The sequence below is a fragment of the Xiphias gladius genome, chromosome 8, assembly GCF_016859285.1.
Source record: "Xiphias gladius isolate SHS-SW01 ecotype Sanya breed wild chromosome 8, ASM1685928v1, whole genome shotgun sequence".
Lineage (NCBI taxonomy): Eukaryota > Metazoa > Chordata > Actinopteri > Istiophoriformes > Xiphiidae > Xiphias > Xiphias gladius.
Genome location: NC_053407.1, coordinates 6,681,875 through 6,702,708, shown reverse-complemented (window position 1 = coordinate 6,702,708; position 20,834 = coordinate 6,681,875). Strand labels below are relative to the sequence as shown.

Genomic DNA, 20,834 nt, shown 5'->3' with positions numbered 1-20,834 from the left:
TGTGATGGACAGATGAGTAATGCTTTCCTATCCTGTAGATGTCCCATTTAACAAGCTATTTAATCCCCAAGACTTCATGGGAACAGCTCAGTGGTCACCAGTAAAAGACTGAAAGGCATTAGGCATTATAAATATTTTATAGTAAGGCAGGACACTACTGCAGAAAAGCATAATGTTCAATGTAAATTGGTAAATGAAGGTGAAATAAATACATCTACCTGTTTCCAGCTCAGGCCATTGAAGGTACAACAGAACTGGGACCTGTAGCACATCTTGAAGCCTCAGATCCAGCTCCAAATTCAGCTCCAGCTTCACTTGATACCATGCAAGTTCTTCCAAAACTCAGTGAGGTCTGCTCCAGGAGAAATGGCTCCAAGCATCCTCAGGAGACTGAAAACACTCACAGTGCCCTTCGTCTGGTACATTTTCTCAATTCCTCTGGTCATCTGTTGAGTTATAGTTTCACACAGAGCTGTTTAATCACTGTCTCTTATCTTTGCAAGTAAAATCTCTCTAAATCTGGGTATAAAAGGAGTATATAAAATTGTGAATGTAGTTTAATTCAAATTTAATAAACCAATTCGTTTGGTGTTATTTGGTTTCAGGGAGGAGATGTGACCACACTCTGCAGTCTCTTACCTGATCAACTACTGGCTGATATCCTGGCGGAGAGATTTCAGGTAAGACACACTGTTTTTTCCTCAGAAAGATGTCAGCATCAGTCTATACATACTGTATAGACTGATTGCAGTAGAATGTTGTGTGACACATTATAAAACAGTTTCAAAATACAGAGTTAACAACTGTTTAGTGCACATAAGACCCACTCTAAGTCAGTTAGAATTTAAATCCAGCATGTGTACATCAAAAAGGCACAGTCAGCAGGAGGGAATGTTAATGGCTTTCAGCTGTTTCTACTTTTAAACTTTCTGATGTCTGATATGTATTATGTCTAACCCTTAAAAAAGTCTGAATTTCACATAAGTTTCACTTGTGTCTTCTCGCGTTTGCTCTTTTTCTTGTCATTGTCATTACTGTCGGTGTTGCTGTCATTGTGATAACAGTTGACCGATTGTCACCGTGGCATAGTGATTGATGGCCTGGAGTCTGTGTACACTCAATCAGCGGCAAGCACACTGCAAGTTGTCCTTAAGGCACTAAATAACCGCAAACACATCTATGTAGTCAATTTGTCTGACTCCTATGCTGCCCTGAAGGCACGGGAGAGAGCACGTAGAGAAGCTGAAGGTAAAAAATGCACCAACACTCACACACATAAACAGATTTGTATACGAAATTACCATATTATTATTTCTATTCTCTAAGGTTGTTGACACCGTATGTGGAATTGTCTGTGTTTGTCCTTTAGAGGCACTGCAGAAGGAGAAAGTGGACAGGGAGGAGCAGTGGTTGCAGGAGCTGGATGAGGACGAGTATGACGCTCTGCCAGAGGAGCAAAAAGAGCGTATTACTGAGCGACATAGAGAGAAACTCCGACAGCAGAAACTCAGGTACTGACTGGAAGATTGGTGGATGAATGGGGCCTAATGCAAGGACCCTTCCTTATTCTTATCCTAAAATTCTCTTACTTTTTTCTGTGAGGTTTGGTCGTATGAGTGTTGCAATTCGGATTCACTAAACTGTCTTCCCTGCACAAACTTTTCTCGTAAAGCCTGATGAATTACAGCTCTTTGTGGTGCATTTGTGAGGTTTAATCATTAGCATAATCTATGCTGCTAAAACACCATATAAGGATACCTGTTCTACTCCTTTTGTGGGAGGGTTTCATTCGCAAATCTGTGAGTAAAAACAAGAATTTTTTTGCAATTTTTTTTTTATTGCAAGTACTTCAAGTCCTGCTATCAAAAATCAGCAGACAAAAATATAGCAAGTTTAACAAGTGTCTGTAGTTGTATTAGAGGACCCGAAAAAATTAGAAAATAGTATAGCTTTCAGTGACGCATCAGCTGAGCAGCCTTGTCCTGTGACAGACATAAAGAGGGAATGGGATATAAAGTTAGATGCTAAAAAACATCTGTTTCAAGCAAAGTGGTCCATGATTAATATATGAGGCGGTCATTAGATGACAAGAGATGTAAAGAGATGTTAGACAAGGTTATATTATAGCCTACAGTAGGTGAGGTAGCACTTTTTGCTGCAACAGAACGATGATACTGGACAACAACTTGGACTAAGACCCTGAGGAAGCTGTAGTAGTGTTGAAATATGCCAATAAGAATGATAAACTCTAAAAAAAACAAAAAACCTCCCAGTAAATTGGCAAGCCATGATTATGATGATGTTGTGGTGAACAGAATTATAATTCTGCTTTGTTTGTCTTTTTAAGTTATATACAGTATTTTATTTTAATTCATTACAAATAGTGTGAATATCTTTGACCATTTAAAAAAAATTGTATGAGCGTGTACTTATGTGTGTGCGCCTGTGTATAAGGGAGCTTGAGCGAATAGTGAAAGAGCAAGAGGAAAAGAGGCAACAGGAGGAGATGAAGAGGTTGAGAGATGAAGAGTTGAAGAAGAAGAATAAAAAGGGTGGAAAGAAGGATACTAAAGAAGGTTCAAGATGGAAGAACTTGCATGAGGGAAAGCAGGTCTGTATATGTGTCCCATTCCAACAGTCCTCTATTGTGAACCAAAATATATGCAAGCTCCCATAAGCACACACAAATACACACGTACTTAGTATCCCAATCGGAGCTCAGAGAATTCATTTGTTTAATTTCCTCTCCAGTCAACAGATTTGTTGAATAGACAGAGGATATCGTCCTGTAACAACTCCAAAGAGTCACTATTGGACGCAAGTGAGCAACATAATTTAATTGAAGGTACAAGCATGCTGTAGAGAATACCACTTTTGTTTTATGCAAGAAAATAGAAAATTTATAAAAATATACAGTAAATAATAGTGTATAGACTGTAAATTGATTGGTTAGTTTCTGACATATGGTTGTCTTTGCTACTACAGGGCATCATGGCAAAGAGGCTGATGATTCACAAAAGGAGACAGAAGAAACCAAAGAATTACATGCAGAGTCTCCTCGACCCACAGCGAGAGAGAAAGAAAAGGTAGTTTTACTGTGGCACATTAAGCCCCACACTTAAAATTCACTTTAATCACATTGTAAAGTATTAGTCTTCAATCTCAATATGGACCCATCTACAACAGAAATTGCACTGTGTAATTCCAGTTGCAACAGTCTGGGCACCATACTAAGTCAGTGCTTTGTAAAACCCCCCTTGCTCCAGTTGTTAAGTCTGGGGCTAGAAACATTCTGCATTAGTTGTGTTCCAGCCAGTGACACAGGAAACATTACACAGATAGATGGAAGAATAGACTTCAGTAAATATCAGCAAATTCTGGATGCAAATGCCCTTCAGTCAACCAAGAATGTGAAAGTGAATAGAGGCCAGCTTCTACAGCAGGACAATGATCCAAAGCAGTCCTCAAAATCCACCATGAACTACTTCAAGAAATTGCCTTCAAAATCTGTGGATTCTAAACATGCTGTGCCTGCCAGGCAGCCTAAAACTATCTCAGAACTTGAAGTGATTTGCATGGAAGAGAGGGTGACAATTCCTAAATCAAGAAGAGAGAGACACTTAGCTTGCAACAGACAGTGTTTGCAAGTTGTGATATCTATATAACTTTTGCACGTCAAATTTTTATGTTTATTAAGTTAATTAAATAAAAAGTAACAGTGCATTAAAATTTTAAGAAATGTTTGTTGGCTGCAAGGGGGCTTATTTACTTCTTCTCGCTTCAAAAATCAACTAAATATGAAATTTGCTCAGGGTCGCCCAAAGTTTTGCATACAAATTTATCTGACTGCATACTGTACATTGTCTAATGGCATCAGTCATGGACTTTTATACTTGACATGGAGTATGTTTGTGATTTAATCGCAGAGTACAGAAACTGCAGAGATGAAGAGGCTAAGAGAAGAAAAAGAGCTGAAGAAAACTAAAAAGGGGGGAGAAAGAGATAACAAAGAAGTATTAGAGAGGAAGGGCCCATCTGGTGGAAAGGAGGTCTGTACATGCATGGCAATCAGTGATTCCTCTCTGAACCAAATCTTCAAAACCAGATTTCACTCATATGTCAACACACATACACTCTTTGCCATACAGTGATTTTTATCTGGAGGGAGAAATGGTGGGTTTATTAAGGAGCAATAATTAGCCCTGCATTTACAAAAAAAACTAGAAAACAGCATATGTAAACATATCTCTCTTCCATTTGTATTTGAACTTTGGCAGCTCTTGAACTGAGTGTTGTTCATACTTTCAATCTATACACTGGGAACATACAGTACACAATCATTCGTTGTGCTTTGACAATTTTGAGAATTGGTCAGCCGTAACAATTTATCAAAATCTTGAAAGTCATCATAAAATACCATACCAATACCATTTAGGAACAGCAAAGAGTTAACGTTCACAGTTATATGTAATAAAGTTAAATGTCAAATTTGGATAGAGCATAAAAATACATAGGTAAATAAATCATAAAATTGTTTTTGAATAAAGACTATTTTATAATCTCCACACCTTCACATAGACTCTATAATCTTCTATTTTTCCAAACTGCCTTTGCTCCCCTATCTAGTCCGGAGTGGATAAGCTACAGTCTCAGTTCAGTGCGTATGAGCGGAGCCAGGTTCAGGTGGAGCACATCCTGCAGCACTGGGATCGGGCCCGGGGCTTGCTGCTCGTCTCGCTCCCCAGTGAAGAAGCCGCACCAGTATCAGAGGATGCCCCAACAGAGAAACAGGTCAGTGTGCTTACTCCAAAAATACCAAGAAAGCTGGTTGTCAGTCCCTCTTTAACTGCTACAAATAATGATTAAGAAAATTAGGAAAATGATGATTATTGTTGATGACACTTCTTTATCCTCTCCTAAAGTGCTCCCTACCATTCTAGTCCAAACCTCTTCTATTTTAAATAACAATGGAATTCCCTAACTTTTCCAAACCCACCAAAGTGGTTGCTTCCTACGAGAGCAAAATCATTTTTACTTTCAGGTTGCTTTACAGTGCTTACATACGAAACTGGTTAAACATGTTATACTTACACCATACCTGCTAATTGTACTTAGCAAGAAAAAAATGGAAAAATGCTGGTATATTACATTTGCATAAATGACTAACAGACAAAGAAAGCATCACTATCACAAGTGCTGGAATGTATAATCTCATCAATTATCACCCTGTGGACACAGAGCCCTGTTGGCAAAAGGAGCAAGAAAGCCAGTAGCAAGACCATGTCTCCGATGCCCAGTCAGATGGCAACACTAATTGATACAGACAAGAAGGGAGACAAATTGTCTCCAAAGGACATCATTCCTCACATTGCGCTGAGTTTAACAGAGAAATACTATCCGAGTACCATAGAGCTGCTCAAAGGCAGCACCCTCCCTCCACTGGACGAGGTATGGCTAAAACTTGCCAGATTTTTCTGTTTTTGTTGTCAGTAAAATTTACTGTACCTTTCTTCCCGAAGTGTGTTTTTTAATCACTTGGTTTTTCATAACTTTATTATCATTTCCTAATGTGTGTACTTCTCTCCTTTTGTGTCCTTAGGTGTTGAATGATTTGGGGTTGGGACCCAGCGGCTCACCAATCCCTCCTCCCATCACCTTCTCTATTGTTCCTTTCCCCAAAAACAGGGAGCAATCTCATAGTCAACTCACCTGTGACTGTTTCACCTTCCTGGTTCCATCAGGACCGGACGAACAGGGGGAAGAGAAGAAAGATTCAGAAAAGGATGTACAAGCATCAGCTGTACAGGTAATGCTAATTTCACACACCAAATGAATATACGCTTAAACAGATGCATACACATATACACAGAATGCAAACATTATTTTGTGGCAAGAAGCAGCAGGATTTACAGGAAATGTTGTCTTATTTTGAAGAACAATCAACACTAAGAATTTAGCTGCTATGAAGTACAAGCTTCCACTCATCTCTATCATGATCATACCGTTTGATGATTCCAAATTCAACAATTAATAAATCAAAAGTACAAATTTATTTCAACATTTAAAATTTTAAATCAGAATGGTGTTTGTGTACATCTGTGTTTGTGCACACTAAAGGAAGAGGCAGTGGCAACAGCATCTAAAACTCGCAGCAAGGGCAGCATTAAGGAGAGTGCAGTAACAAAGGACAAGGATAAAAAGGGCAGAGAGAGTCAGAGGAGCAAGAGACAAACTTCAGCCAAGACAAAAGCAAAGGGCTTGGACCGGTCTCGCTCACCTTTACACGTCTCCACCACGTCCGACTGCACTGAACAAGACCAACACCAAGCAAACTTAGAGCTGAAACGTAACCAAAGGCAAGGGAAAACACGCAGACACACTTTACAAGGACACATTGCGGAGTGTTTTGCTTTGTTGTTGTTGTTACTAATTGTGTGTGTGTTTGTGCATATATTTGCAGCCTGACAACATTTCGCTGGGTTGTACCAGCCAATGGTGAGGTGGTTCTAAAGATCTGGTTCTACTCAAGCTCCGTAGGGAAGTTTGAACAGACCTTCAACTTTGAGCTACTGGGCAATCAGAGACACTACCAGCTACTTTGCAGAGGCATTTGTACCTATCCCTCCATCTGCAAAGACTACATGTCAGTCAGCATTATTTAATAACATTTTGCAGTAATATAATTGGCAAAGATGAGGGAAGGGAGAGAAAAGGCGGGGTTATTACAGATAAAAATGCATGACAACAACACAGTAATTGAACTTGATGTCCTGTGTTCTGCTTTGAGAAAAACTCTTGTCCTGCACCTCAACTTGCTGATCTAGCAACCAAACAAACATTCACTCGGGAAAAGTGCACATTTAAGTCAGTTTGTAGGTTAGATAGCTGATTAGTTGCTCAGCTGCAGCACATAAAACAGCATGTAAATGCACCTGCAAATGTCACTTTGGTCTGGTTAGATGCTGGTCTGGTCCTTACTCTTAAATACCACTGCTAACAAAACACTACCTGCACATGGCTTGTAGCTATAGTGAGTTTGTTTCTACTACTACAACCCCCCCCCCCCCAACATAAAAAAAAAAACTATTAAGAATACATTTACAAAAACACAACATTTACATAATTTTGTCTGTAACAATGGATGATTAAAAGGGATTTCACTTGGACTTAAAGTTATCTAATTTGGTTTCCCCAGGACTCTTTTTGCTCTCAGTAAAAAGGTGCCCCAAATAGAAGAAAGGCTCCAGAAGACTTATGTAGTCAAACCCGGATACTTTGAGTTCGGACCGCTACTTTGTAGCAAGACCAGAGACAGGTGAGAGACAGAGAGATGGCAGTGAAAGGCGCAATGTGTTTGTATCCTTCTTTGCCTTTATATTTACATTTTTACATGTCTGCGTTTGTGTAGATACAAGGAAAATAGGTACGCAGAGAACACAGAGAGAGTGGTGATTCATAACAATTCAGGTCTGGAGGCTGAGGTCCAGTTCCAATTCCAGCGTGACACACAGGCCACCACATATCTGCTGGACCCCCCAAGCATGACTCTCAAACCAGACCAGAAACAGGTACCATAGCACTGTCTAACATTGTCCATTGAATTAATACAGATGACTGAAAACATTAGTACATGTGAATATTCTTCTGTCGTGATAGGAGTTGACAGTGTGGGCCTACCCAACAAAAGTGGGACAAATGAAGGACTGTATAGTGTGCTGTATCAAGGACAATCCAGAGCTTGTCATCATCAACCTCTCCTGCTGGGGTGTTCGGCCAGAGCTGGAGCTGGAAAGCAGTAATTTGCACTTTGACAGAATTTTGCTGCACAGGTATCAAAATTTGGAATACTAATTCAGGAAAGAAAAATTTTTCGACAATAATTTGAAACATGATTTTCACAAAGCCAGATAAAGAAAGAGGCAGCATGAAAGAGTAAAAATATTGTACATCAATAACAGCGCTACAGTGATTCTTCAAATTCTTGTATAAATTCAACTTTCTATCCCTTTTGCATTTCTCTGATTAAACTCCCCTCTTCCATCCTTCTCTCTAGGCAGGACAGCTGTAGTGTGACGCTACATAATAAGACAGCTCTGCCTGTATCCTGGAGACTGCAAAGTGTGGAGGAGTTAGGTGATGAGTTCAGTGTGCCACAGGATCAAGGTATCATCTCACCTAACTCCTCTTTCCCCCTGAGCTTACACTTCAGGGCCAAGAGGCCACTTCACATTAAGAAGATGTTACGTCTGGAGGTGAGGTACACATTATAAGAGCGCATAGTGAAATCTTTGATAAATATTAAGTATAAACTGGTTCTAAGCACATGCACAAGTACACCTTTAAGCAGTTTTGAATGTAAAGGATTATTCAACAAAACTGGCTCAGATAGAAATGGGTTTTTATGCATGTACAGAGTGGATTTTGTGTTTTGTTTCAGGTGTCTGACGTGGAGAAGATTCTAGGCATTGTACACACCGAAAACATACAGGTCACAGCTGAAGCCTATGATATAGCTCTGGACATCTCACCAGGTAGAAACTGTAGTGGCTTACATTCTATTAAGGCACATGTTTCTTACTGAGATTTTACCCCTCATCTTCCCGTCTGGTGGTGGCAGCATTCAAATCTGAGTGACTAAGCTGCTGCCTTGACGTCATAATAGTGAAAAATAATATACTGTATAATTCTGTGTCTGTGGCAGATGGCTGTCTGGACTTTGGAACCATTAGAGTCTTTGAAGAGACCAAACTGTCTCTCAGGATGAAAAACAAAGGAAAATATGAAATAGCCTACAAGTGAGTATGCCATAGTATTCAAATGTGAATAAACTGCATATATGATGCCTTGTATTTTAGTTTTTATTCGGAGTTCCACATGAAGGGAATTTTATTTCATGACTGTTTTTCACTTTTATTCTTTTCTTTTCACAAGGTTTACGTTTAAGCGGACAGACCCAACCCAGCCAAACCTAGACTCCATTTTCACCGTGTCCCCCCAGTGGGGTACTCTAATGCCCCACGAGAAGTCCACAACAGTGCAGATCCTCTGCAGACCCAATACCGAAGTCTTTATTAGAGAACAACCTGTCCTGCCTTGCCAGGTCTGAGCCATACACTGGTCTTCATGATAACAGAGCTGGAGGTTCAACTATATATTGAAATCACATTGGAATGGAGAAGGATTTTCTAACCTTATTAGCAAATTTTTGGTACCATAACATTTTGATTTTACTTGAATTTTCTTCATGCCTTTCTCTGAGAAAAGATAAAAAAAATTTTTAGTTTATAAAACAAAAACTAAAACAGTGTGTATATGTACGTAGTAGTTGTAAGTATATGTACATCAAATATAGAAGCAAGATGCTCACAAAATGCTCTTTCATTGAGAATTTGAAGACATTGCTTTGTCAGGTTCCTCCGTATTTGTTGATACAAGGTAGAAACTAAGTCATGTCAGCACAACAGGCGCCAGTCACTAGACTGTGGTTCAAATTTTTACATTTATTTCATAAGCAGACATATCTTGGATTTTTCAAGATTTCAAGCTTTCTCTTGAACTGAAATTTGGAGGGATTAGCTTAGTCAGTCCTGAGTAAAAACTTTCATGGAACTTAACGAATTGGTTGGGAGATGAGACTAACTGACAAACTGAATTCTCTTCTGCAGGTGATTGAACCTAACATTGGGAAAGGAGGCGAAACAATAGCCATCTTAGCCATTAAGGTTTCAGTCCAGTCTGTCTTCTCCAGGTTAAGGCTTGATTCATTCAATTGTCTTTCATATTATATGTATCAGTAAATAAGAAACAACATTACAATCGATTCTGATTTAGATTTTGTTACAACCCTCTCTAAAGCGTTTGGATTCTGTTGGATGATTATCTTTTTGCACCATTTGACATCACAGTTAGTACATGCTTTGCTTTACAGAATAGCTCAAAATGTATCGCTTCTCATCACAATCTGCGAGATTTGTTATTTTGTTCATAGGAGGCAGTTCTGAGATTCAGCCTATGCAAAGATTGTGATTTATTTCTTTTTGGTTCTTCTTTAGGTACAAGATCACACCTGCATGTGACATCAACTTTGGCCCACTGGTCTACGGATGCAAGAAAAGCCAGAGCTTCACTATTGAGAACAATGGACTCTTTGAGACCCGTTTCAGCATCTGCCATATGATCACAGACTCTGCTCTACTAGGGAGGGTTGGGTAGGAGAACAGAACACACAGTCATACAATATATGCAGACAAACAAGGGCTAACAGTTGGAATGGGACTGTAAATTTTCAAAATGTGCTTTTAAACCGACAAAGAATGTAGCAGTTTAGCTCAGGTGTTCTTGGCTTGTCGATGAGATACTGTAGATGCTGAGCCATGTCTACTGCCATATGTGACAAATCCTATATTAAAAGGTAGTACACCTAACAAACAAAGCTTCATTGACACATCATTGTTTTGTCAATCCCTGCAAAGAGTTTATTTCCTTGACTAGGAGGAACGTGCTGCTTTTACGAAGTTCTGTTATGTGAAAGTCAACAAATTAAAAGCTAAACTAAAACATTATTGACTAAAATGACCAATTTATATATCATTAATATATATATATATATCAAATATGATGGTAGAGACATTACAGTGCACAGCATTGGCAGGCACAAACCACTTGTGGTGCATCTGCAGTACCTTACTGAAATAGAAGGGGTAGCAATTATGTTTCTAGTTGTGGTTGTTCACACCAAAGGGCAGGACAATATTTGTATATATTAAATGCCAGAGAGCACAATTTAATGTCTGCCATTAACACTGTGAACTTTCAGAGGTCTCAAACACTGCCTGAAAATATTAACAAGTTAATTAACTTGTCCTTTTCCAACAATTTAAAATCAGTTACTTTAAAGATGTTAAAAATAGATTTATTTATTGTGTCACTGTGTCCTGGTGTCAGGGGTCCAGGTAAGAAGATCCTTCAAGAGAGCCATTCAGGAAGGCCCACTGGTACCATTAGCAAAGTGAGACGTGAGTCTTTCCAGAAAGACATTAATATTATACAGGTGAGAGACTGATAGTGGAGATGACACCATTGACAGTTTTTGATTTTTGCAGTCTTTGTTTTGTTTGGACAGTCCTTTCCATGTTTGTCTTTTTAAGAGCTCATTAGAAAGTGCTAACCATTTTCTCATTGAAAAAGTGTGCCATTCTTGTGAGCTCTCATAATGTTTGTTCTTTCACATTTCGGGGATTGCTCTCATTGTAGTACATACAATGCATGCACAGCACAGCAAGAGAGATTCTTCCAATGATTTGAAGATAGCTAAAAGGGTCATTTCACCCAAATTTTAAAAAGGCATATTTTGTCCCTTACCTTCAGTTGTATCTAGCCTTGCCATGTAGTTTGAAATTAGTCAGACTACTGAAATTACTAATCCATAATTCAGTTTAAAATATTTCATAATAATGTTGTACATTTTAATTAATGAAACTTAACGTCACGGTTGTTGGCCAGCAAATGCATAATGACCGACAGCAACAATAGCTCTATAGTTAAAAAAATAAAGTTCAACTTCATCTTATTTTAAGCTTTGAAGTTAGCACAATTAAGGTTAGCAATATATATTCAGAAAAGCAAGATGTAAAGTATAAGATGGACAGACGTTTAACAGGAAAAACTAGTGATGCTCATCAAGTAAACATGTCAGTCAAATCAAAAATATGAGCCCATTTCGCTCTCAAGGTCACTGTCAATATATCAGGAGAGCTTGTGTCTTTTCATTGTAAAACTTATGGCAGTTTGTGCAAAGTTTAATGTTCATTTTTCATGAACAGAAACATGAGAAGCATGTATCAAAAGAAACATGTAGCCCATGTTCATGTAAATATTATTTGAATAAAGTTAAACTGGGTTTGTCTGATTACTAATTTCTCCAAACAAACATCTGTCAGCAGTTTTAATTGGAACCATTTTTTACTGAAGAAATAGTGTCTGTGAAAACAGTTGAATCTTAAGTCTGTGGATGTTTTAATTGTATCTCACTTCATTGCTACTAACTAATAAACAACTGAGTCCATAATAAATCAATGAAAAATACACCCCTGCCAACCATCTTCCACATTTCCCTAAACCTCTCCCCATTTCTGATTCCTATTTTCATCTGCACCTCTCCTTCCTTCCTCTAATCTTCTCATGTGTCCCCCCTAGAACCGCATCGCCATGGGGGTCTTCTCAGTGTCTCCCTGCACAGGGAGCCTGCAGCCAGGGTCTCAGCAGGTGGTGACAGTGGACTGTGTAGCTGAACAGCTAGGCAACTGGAACCAGGGTTTGCTCATTGACATCAGTGACCGTGACCCCTCAGACCAGCCTGAGGGCATACCATACAGACTGCTGGCTGAAGTCTGCAAGCCAGGTAGGAACTGTATGATTTTATTCTGCCTTTTTGATTTAACCTGACCAAAGGCTGTTTCCAAAGGGCTTAATTCTATACATTTTATATGCATGGATTCTTCTACAATCACTGGCTGTGTAAACATTTACAGGGTCTAATGCCAAGGAAATAAAGTGAAGGACAAAACTGGACTGATGTCTTTCCACACTTCTTCATCAATGGCTATTTCTTTGACTTATTTGACCTTTTTTTTGTTGCCCAGGCATAGTGTTAGACATGGCCTCCATCTTTGAAGAACATCATCTGTGCCACAACAGCAGACAGCTCTCCTCTGAGCAGTTTTGCAATGCTGAAGGCATTTATATCCTGGATGAGAACAAGTTTATCTTCAGCAAAGTCCTGGTCGGTCGGACTGCTCAGGCTTGCTTTAAACTCACCAACAACAGCAAGGTGCCCTGTGTGCTCAGCTTGGCCATCAAACATGGTGGTGCTAAGGTAGGGCATCTAAATCTTTGTGGTTTAGATACATGGATAAATGCTTACTTAATGAGACTATCGCTGACTGTGATACTTCAGGTAAAAAATATCTTATATTTCCTTACAGTCATCCCGTAACATGGAGGTTTTTGATTTGTCTACCACAACACTGAGCATTCCCAGCCAGTCACACGCGTTTGCTGTGGTCACCTTCACACCACAGACAATGCAGCAATACAGTGCTGTGTTTGAAGCAACAATAGAGGGAACCAGCAGGTATACGAGTGCATGACTGTGTATAATACTTTGGTGTTCTCTTTGTTCTTTGTTTGTCCTTTTATTTCTACTACTACTGTGAGAATGATACCACCTCTTGTTTGTCTTTCCGACCTCTGCCCACCCTTTATTTCCTCTGCTGGATCCAGAATGACACCCACATCTAAGACCAAGGTGCTGGAGTTTGACCTAATGGGAGAGGGGAATCTGCCCAGTGTGTGTGTGGTGCATCCAGCTCTGAGGAACAGCGGAGGAAGCCCAATGTTGCAGTTCAGACGGGTATTGGTAGGGCAGAGACATCCCCTCCCCCTGGTGCTGCTCAATGATGGAAATGTTCCAGCTCAGGTGAGACACGTTACTCTTTCCTATTGATCTGGGCCATCGGCAAAACCATTTTATCAAATATTTCTTTTAGCAACATTACATAATTATTTACTTCAATTGCAAGAAAACCAAAATCCCTTCTATTTACAATGCCCACATGATTATAATACAGTAGATAAAGTATTGTGGGGAATTTTTTAAATAAAGGTATTCTGTGAATTTGTTGTGTAGGTCCAGATTGACATGCTGGATAAACATGGTGTGTTCACCCTCAGAGCTGCACCTGGCAACACCTGCAGCTCCATCCACTCCGCAAAATTGGAGGGCACCACTGACTCAGGTACAACCTGAACCTGTAAAACACTGTCCACAATAAAATGCATCTCCTCTTTGCTTAGATAATTAATAGTTAAGCTTAAGAAATAAGATATTAGTATTGACTTTTGCCTAGTTCAGTTCCCATGCACTAATTGTACTATTGCTACTGTTATTGCTGAGGCTCAATATTATAGTATTTCATCAGTCTCATCTCTAAACCAGCATGCACTTGTAGACACTAATTCCTAAGTACTGGACTTTCACAGACTTTAAAAGATTGAAATTCAACTTGGATTGCAACCTACATTAATTGTTCATCTTTCAATAGTAGTCGTGCATGTGCAAGACTATACAATAAAACTGTTCTTACCTACAGTATGCGTACTGTAGTTTCATCCTTATCAAGGACACTGTGACATATTACTGCTTGGATTGGATTAACAACAATGACATTTCCTGGTGTGGCTTTGGTTATGATTTACCTGATTACTGTTGACTAATTTTAGCATGCAAATTAATGAAGATTATTGTGTAAAATTGCCAATCAGATTTATTTACTTATCAATCAAACACCGTTCCAGATCACTTAAGCACTTTAACCCCTGGGTACACGTATCATTTATGGAGAAAAATCCCATTTACAAAGGAATCCTCTTTTCACTGAAAAACATGTTTAAACAACAAGTTCTCAATCGCCAATTCATCATGTATGGACGCTTGGTCTGGGTCCCTTCAGAGACATTTTTCAACTTGCAGGGCAGTCCAATAGAGCTGAGATAGGGCTTTCTCCTCAAAATTATGTTTCTATACAACTAAACTGTAACAGCAAATACCCTTTGTACAAAATGTAATTGCAACCAGATCACGTTTTTTAATAACATAATGAGGGTATGTTGTTAATTTACGTATTTGGCAAGTTGCAACTATGTTGATACTGAACATATCGGTAAAATTATCATAGATATTTTCCACCAAAATATCCGGTCTTGCAATATAATATCCACTTGTAGTGACTACAGCATTATTATACTTTTTGATGGTTATAATTAGGCACTTACAGCATTTGGTGATGATGAGGTCTAAGATCATGGTCTGGTTTAATACAGAAAAAAGTTCACAGTGACTTGAGACACAACCTGTTTGTTTATATTTAACGAAAGCCACGTTCTTTCCCTAATCTTAACCAAAATGCTTTTGTTACCTAAACCTATCGACAGACAGGACTCAGGATGTGAACCCCAGTCTCCGGTTTGACAGTCATGTACTTTGTACACCCACCATCCACCGCAGCCGCCTCCTGGCAAATCTGCTGTTGTTAATAAATGTAGCACTTCATTCATGCTGTACTGTACCCTGGATGTTTAAAAATGACACCACAGGGGCACCTCTTAGTTAAAAAGTGACACCAAATGGGCCCTGACCAAGAGTCCCTATGTGATGACTTGGGAGTCAGAATGTGTTTGTTTTTAAATTGTCAGTGATACTGTTGTTTTGGACTAAAAGTCAATAATTTTATGAGCTAAACATAGGCTTCTCTCCTTTGCTCCTTCCCTTTTTTCTTTTTCCACAGAGCATCAGTTGATGCACAGAGCCATTCTGAGGCTGAATGTTAATGAACAGGTGGAGTTTGAGGTCAGTTTTTGCTTTGACAAGCCCCTGAGTGTCAAGGCCAAGATGACACTGCAGGTGGAGGACAACCAGTACAGCAATACCATAATACAACTGACTGGAGAGACTTATCAGGAAATCATCTCTCTTGACAACATCAGCAGGTTGCAGGAAATGGATCAGGAAGATGATGAGAGAGGTAAGAGAAGAAAGGAGGGCAGGAGAGTAGAGACAAAGAGGAAGAGGGGTAGGTAAAGTAAGTGTAGTGGTTTAGTAACATGGAAGCTTGTTTCTTATGCTGGATTTATCTATAAGGCCTAATTCTCTCTCACAGATAATTATGAGGTACTGAATTTTGGTGACTGCCATGTAGATTGTCCTTACCAAGAGAGTTTCACCATGACCAACCACAGTAGCAGCCAGGTGGTGAGGTTTGAGTGGCCTCCTGCTGGACTTCATGTCTGCTTTTCACCACAGGTAAAGCATTAAAGGAAGGAATGGAGGTGTGGCTACACAGCAGGGGCAGGTTTAGAAATTTTTAAATAGTGGCAGACAGGGACAAAAATTCAAAAAAGGGAGGCACATTTGCAAAATGAGTAAAAATGTTTTAATTATCAAATTTAAAACCCTGATTCTTGGCAATAATATAATGTATATTATAAATAGTTGCATTATTCATTCAATATTATAAATGGATGCTAAATAAACAACTTTAAATGATCAAATATGAAATAATAAAAAGTTTCTATTTGTAACTCCAAATAGCTTACAGCCATAGACAGATGATGGGACCATGTTCCCTTGGAAACAGCAATTTAAATGACCCCTCCACCCTTCCTACATTGGAGCCATTGACACCCAGACTGAAAGAGATACAAAATGAATCAAAACAGCTGTGCTGTTTGTAGACTTTTTTGTGACTTTTCACCACTAGCCACCCCTGTGGCAGTGTCCCTGCTCTACTCTGAACTCAAATAAATAAAACCAAAAGTACATTTATTGTATGTGATTAAAAAGAGTCTGCTGTTTGTTACAGGTGGGACACCTTCATGCTGGTTGTTCTAAGGAAGTGACTGTCACATTTAGCTCTAGTCAGCCAGTGACTCTGAACAGCCAGCCAATGAGATGTAAGGTTTGTCAGGTGGAGTTCCAGCAGCCATTTGAGCAGGTGGCTGACTGGGACGACCGACAGAGGACGGTCCAGTGGCTGAGTGCCTCAAAACAGGCTTCAGGAACACAACAACAGCAACCTGTGCAGAACAAGGTACACATACTGACTCTGATGTTAAAGAGATGTTGAAGAGAGGGTTACCAGTTCACAATTATAGTTAAGTAACCATATATATGTATGCAGATGATAAAGATAGATCCTGAGCCCTGCTGCTCTGTGGTTGATGGCTCGCAGTGGGAGTTAGAATTGCGTGTCAGCGCAGTTTGTGACTATGTGAAGTTCAGCTGCAACACCAACACCATCCACTTCAAAGACACCATGCTTTACCAAACCAGACTCCACCGGTAGGTCAGCCATTGTGTACATTATATGCTGTTTCTTAAAACTAAATTTAACAATACTGAATGAGCCAGTGATTATGCAAAATGATCCTTAATTCAAACTTAAAGTTAAATCATTTAGGGCTTCCTGAGGGGCCAGATATTGAAGTTGATTGAAATGCTGATAATCAAAATGATAAATACTGGTCATTGAAATGGACTCAAACTGGACTTATATAAGATGGTTGTATCCCAATCTATTCCTCCATCTTTCTGACATTCTTCCACAGTGGACACCAGAAAATCCAGAATTAAAAATATCTGTATATCTCTTTATTGTGTGTGTCTTTGTGTATGTGTGCGTGTGTTTGCGCATGCACGCAGACTACAGATGGTGAATCAGGGTAGTGTCAAACTGGAATTCTCCTGGCAGGTCCTCATGGTTCCAAGCAGCAACACTGTCAACAATGACCAAGGAAGTATTACAGTGATATTGTATATCATGAAGTCTACGTGTCAAAATTGGATCTAACCTTGATTGATAACAGTTTTTGCTGTACCATTTATAATCCTAGCGTGATTTATCATACCTATTTACATTTGAATGCTTTAAAAATGGAGGATAAAACTGTAAATGTTGAAAAAGTGTAAAAGTGGGCATGTGTTGTCTATAACAGATGAGACCTCCATTTCTCGACCTGGCAGCAGGTCAGCAGGAGCATTGACTGGAGCCCATCCTGCCAGCGCTCCGCCCAGCATGATGTCACTTCTGATGGGGAGCCCTGAGCAGCCACCCTTCAGTGTTGAACCCAGCATAGGGGTCATACAGCCTGGTTCCATGCAGAACTTCAACATTTGCTTTTCACCTCTGGAGATGGCCCAGTTTCAGGGCAGGCTGTTCTGCAGGTAAATACAATGTCAAGATGATACAGTAACTACTAACAAGGCATCTTAAACTTTGTTGTCAATCTAAGACAATTTACAGTATTGCACAAAACTTTGAGTTTCATCTTGTGGATTACTGTGTACAAAAAAGTTGTACAAAAAAAAATCATTCAGGTAAACATTACATTGGTAGTCTTTAAGTTCAAGTTAATTTTAACTTAAATCCAAAAAGTAAATTCACGTGAAATTCACACAAAAAAATATACCCTTTAAGATGGAAGTGCTAAAAAGGACAGGATGGCTGTAAGGAAGTGAATGATGTCTTCACAAGAATAATGCAATGGATACTTAGTTATTAGTTGTTTTTTTTCATGTGTACATTTCTTTCAGTGTCCCCAACTTGCAGGATGGGGATCAGGCTCCCTGTATCTCGGTGTTTGGCTGCAGCCTACAGCCCCACTGCCACTTTGACCTTAAGGACTCAGACTACATCAGTGGGAACCACCGCAACCCTAAGTTCAGGGACCCTCTTGACCCTAACATCAGAGTCATAGAGTTCAATGCTGTTGGTTTCTCTGTGCCATCAACAAGGTAACAGCCAGAGAGAGAGAGAGAGGAGCTTTTTATCTCCATCAGAGTAAGCCCTAACAATTTGAAAACATGTGTGTTTTCTTGGTTTGCTCCAAAGATGTTTTATTGTGGTGAACCCAACCAGTAAACCCTACTCATTCAAGTGGAAGTGTGAAGATGCAGGTGGCAGCCCATTTCACTGTCTCACCCCATGTGGTACCATCCTGCCTGGGAAAAAAGTAGAGGTGAAGATGGAGACACACAACAGTCTTAATCCCTATAAGAGTGGATGTATTTTATAACATTTCTCTTCCATTTTCCTACAGTATGTCATCTTCTTTAACTTGAACCTCTTTCATTTCATTGCACGTCAGTAAATCTCAGTCTCTCTCCTCATTAAATTTCTGGTCCCCATCTCATTACTGTTACAGTGTCCCCATGTCCCCAAGTTCCACTTTTTATCACAGCAAATCTAATCTTAACTGCATCATTCCTTCCATTTAATCCAATCCCATTTTTGTTTAATCTCGTTTTATCAATTTTTAGCTCAATTTATCTGACCTAATCTGTTCTAGTTGGTTCCTCAGTCTTTTTTTCCTACCTTTGTCATATTTATCCCTCTCATTCACTCTTATTTTTTCTTTAAGTGAATTTTTCATCATCACCCTTGTATACCACATGTTCTTTCTTTTTCCTATGTTGTTGGTTATTTGTAATCCTCTGGTCTCTGTGTGTGTGTTTGTGTGTGTGTGTGTGTGTGTGTGTGTGTGTGTGTGTGTGTGTGTGTGTGTGTGTGTGTGTGTGTGTGTGTGTGTGTGTGTTTGTGTGTGTGCAGATGTGTTTTGAATACGTAGCCGAGCAGCTGGCTGCAGTGGAGTCATTCTGGCGCTTTGTGATTGAGACTCTTTCACTGTCTTTCCCCTTCTTGTGCGTGGGAAACACCAGAGAACCAGTTGTCTATCTCAACAGACCTCACCTTGACTTGGGGGAACTGCTTGTTGGTATGTTACATACATCCACACACCAATTTCAAGTTTCATTACATATTAAGCACAAAGTTATGCTGTTGTTTTCCTACTGAGATGCAGTGACAGTATATAAATTTTGGTATTCAAGCGCATATAGCTATTGCGTGATAAAGTGTACACAATTAGAAATGTTTAAATTCAATGTCAGAGTTTTTGATTTGGTTATTTCAATAATATCTGCAGACGCTTAAGCATGACTAAGGTATGATTACATTTACGCAACTAAAAGCTTTTAGGTAGGGTTAAGGAAAGATTGTGGTTATTATTAAGTAATAGAAATATGAACCTGGCCCCTGGCTATGTGTGTAAATCTGATCATCCAACAAAAATATTTACCCCCCTGGCAAAGCTGAAATTTTCCATTTTAAAGTTTACATATAGTTCATATGAAAATCCTACTGAAGATAACAATGTAAATACAAGGCTTTTGTAAATCCTGTTCAATTAGACCTTGTAAACATCTAATACGGCCTCCATGAGAAGAGAGGCAAGTGGACCGCAGTTGCTGTGCCAGGCTCATTCTGCACCAGGGTATTTGAACTGTGCTGAAATGGAGCTGAAATGATGTCTAATAAATTTACCAGATGAATAACACAGATAAATAATATCCACTTCATTAAAATTAAATAAGTACCATGGGAATTCAAACACAGTTTTCCAATTTTCAATTCCACGAGTTAATTCTATGTGACACAATAATAATTAATCGATACCTGATACCTGTAAATTTCTTGTCTCATAGTGAGTTGATGATAATGAACATGCTGCAAGCTAGTGTAACTATGTTAGCCCTCAATTAATAATGGGAAAAATTACATCTGCACGTAAAATAAAATCCTATAGCAGTTTTAAGCATCAATTTTATTCTTTAATTAATTAAAATAAATAACAAAGAAAAACATTGATTGAAAAATGTAACATATAGGCCAGTGCTTTGACCGTGTCTGTAAAAACCTGTAAAGTTGATTATGAGGGTTTCAAACCACTGACACCTCTCAGTGGTTCTTACCTTCTGTCTTGTGTGGGGATCCTCAGTTTTTCAGGGCACAAGGACTTGGTTTTAGTGTTATTGAGGGCAGATGTGTAGCTACTCTGATTAAAGTTGGATTAGAGGATAGAGAATATTCTGAATGCAGCACAAACATTGTCTTTGTGTGTGCATGTGTGTGTGAGTGGTCCAGGTATTACTCATGTTTTGGGGACCTGAATCTGTTAACACAGTCACATAATGTGGAATTATCTTCCTTATGGGGACAAAAAGCAAGTCCCCATAACTCAAATCATTAAATTTTAAGGTGAAGACTGGTTTTAAGGTTAGGGTAAGGGTTAGGGTTTGGCAAGTAGTAGTTATATTTAGGGCTAGAGTAAGTCTCCATGAAATGAATGTAAGTCAAAGTATTGTCTTTTGAAGTCATGATGTGTTTGTATGTGCGTGTGTGTGGGTGGGTGGCGTGTGTATATGCGTGTTTATGTGTTTG

At 39.1% G+C, this 20,834-nt stretch overlaps 1 protein-coding gene across 1 annotated transcript in view; it reads left to right on the top strand.

Moving 5' to 3' along the window:
• hydin (HYDIN axonemal central pair apparatus protein) overlaps positions 1-20,834 on the top strand; it is a 71,859-nt gene that overhangs the window by 42,533 nt on the left and 8,492 nt on the right. Inside the window, exons 37-70 of the mRNA XM_040132204.1 lie at positions 229-419; positions 606-680; positions 1,065-1,248; positions 1,370-1,511; positions 2,455-2,611; positions 4,627-4,791; positions 5,239-5,448; positions 5,600-5,806; positions 6,118-6,356; positions 6,461-6,643; positions 7,196-7,315; positions 7,409-7,568; positions 7,657-7,829; positions 8,054-8,252; positions 8,438-8,543; positions 8,702-8,795; positions 8,932-9,100; positions 9,666-9,748; positions 10,053-10,208; positions 10,945-11,050; positions 12,196-12,409; positions 12,648-12,874; positions 12,984-13,132; positions 13,282-13,477; positions 13,688-13,796; positions 15,345-15,581; positions 15,717-15,859; positions 16,419-16,646; positions 16,737-16,897; positions 17,258-17,352; positions 17,551-17,779; positions 18,149-18,349; positions 18,447-18,573; positions 19,164-19,329. Coding sequence (XP_039988138.1) covers positions 229-419; positions 606-680; positions 1,065-1,248; positions 1,370-1,511; positions 2,455-2,611; positions 4,627-4,791; positions 5,239-5,448; positions 5,600-5,806; positions 6,118-6,356; positions 6,461-6,643; positions 7,196-7,315; positions 7,409-7,568; positions 7,657-7,829; positions 8,054-8,252; positions 8,438-8,543; positions 8,702-8,795; positions 8,932-9,100; positions 9,666-9,748; positions 10,053-10,208; positions 10,945-11,050; positions 12,196-12,409; positions 12,648-12,874; positions 12,984-13,132; positions 13,282-13,477; positions 13,688-13,796; positions 15,345-15,581; positions 15,717-15,859; positions 16,419-16,646; positions 16,737-16,897; positions 17,258-17,352; positions 17,551-17,779; positions 18,149-18,349; positions 18,447-18,573; positions 19,164-19,329 — 5,601 coding nt within the window. The remainder of the gene's footprint in view (positions 1-228; positions 420-605; positions 681-1,064; positions 1,249-1,369; positions 1,512-2,454; positions 2,612-4,626; positions 4,792-5,238; positions 5,449-5,599; positions 5,807-6,117; positions 6,357-6,460; positions 6,644-7,195; positions 7,316-7,408; positions 7,569-7,656; positions 7,830-8,053; positions 8,253-8,437; positions 8,544-8,701; positions 8,796-8,931; positions 9,101-9,665; positions 9,749-10,052; positions 10,209-10,944; positions 11,051-12,195; positions 12,410-12,647; positions 12,875-12,983; positions 13,133-13,281; positions 13,478-13,687; positions 13,797-15,344; positions 15,582-15,716; positions 15,860-16,418; positions 16,647-16,736; positions 16,898-17,257; positions 17,353-17,550; positions 17,780-18,148; positions 18,350-18,446; positions 18,574-19,163; positions 19,330-20,834) is intronic.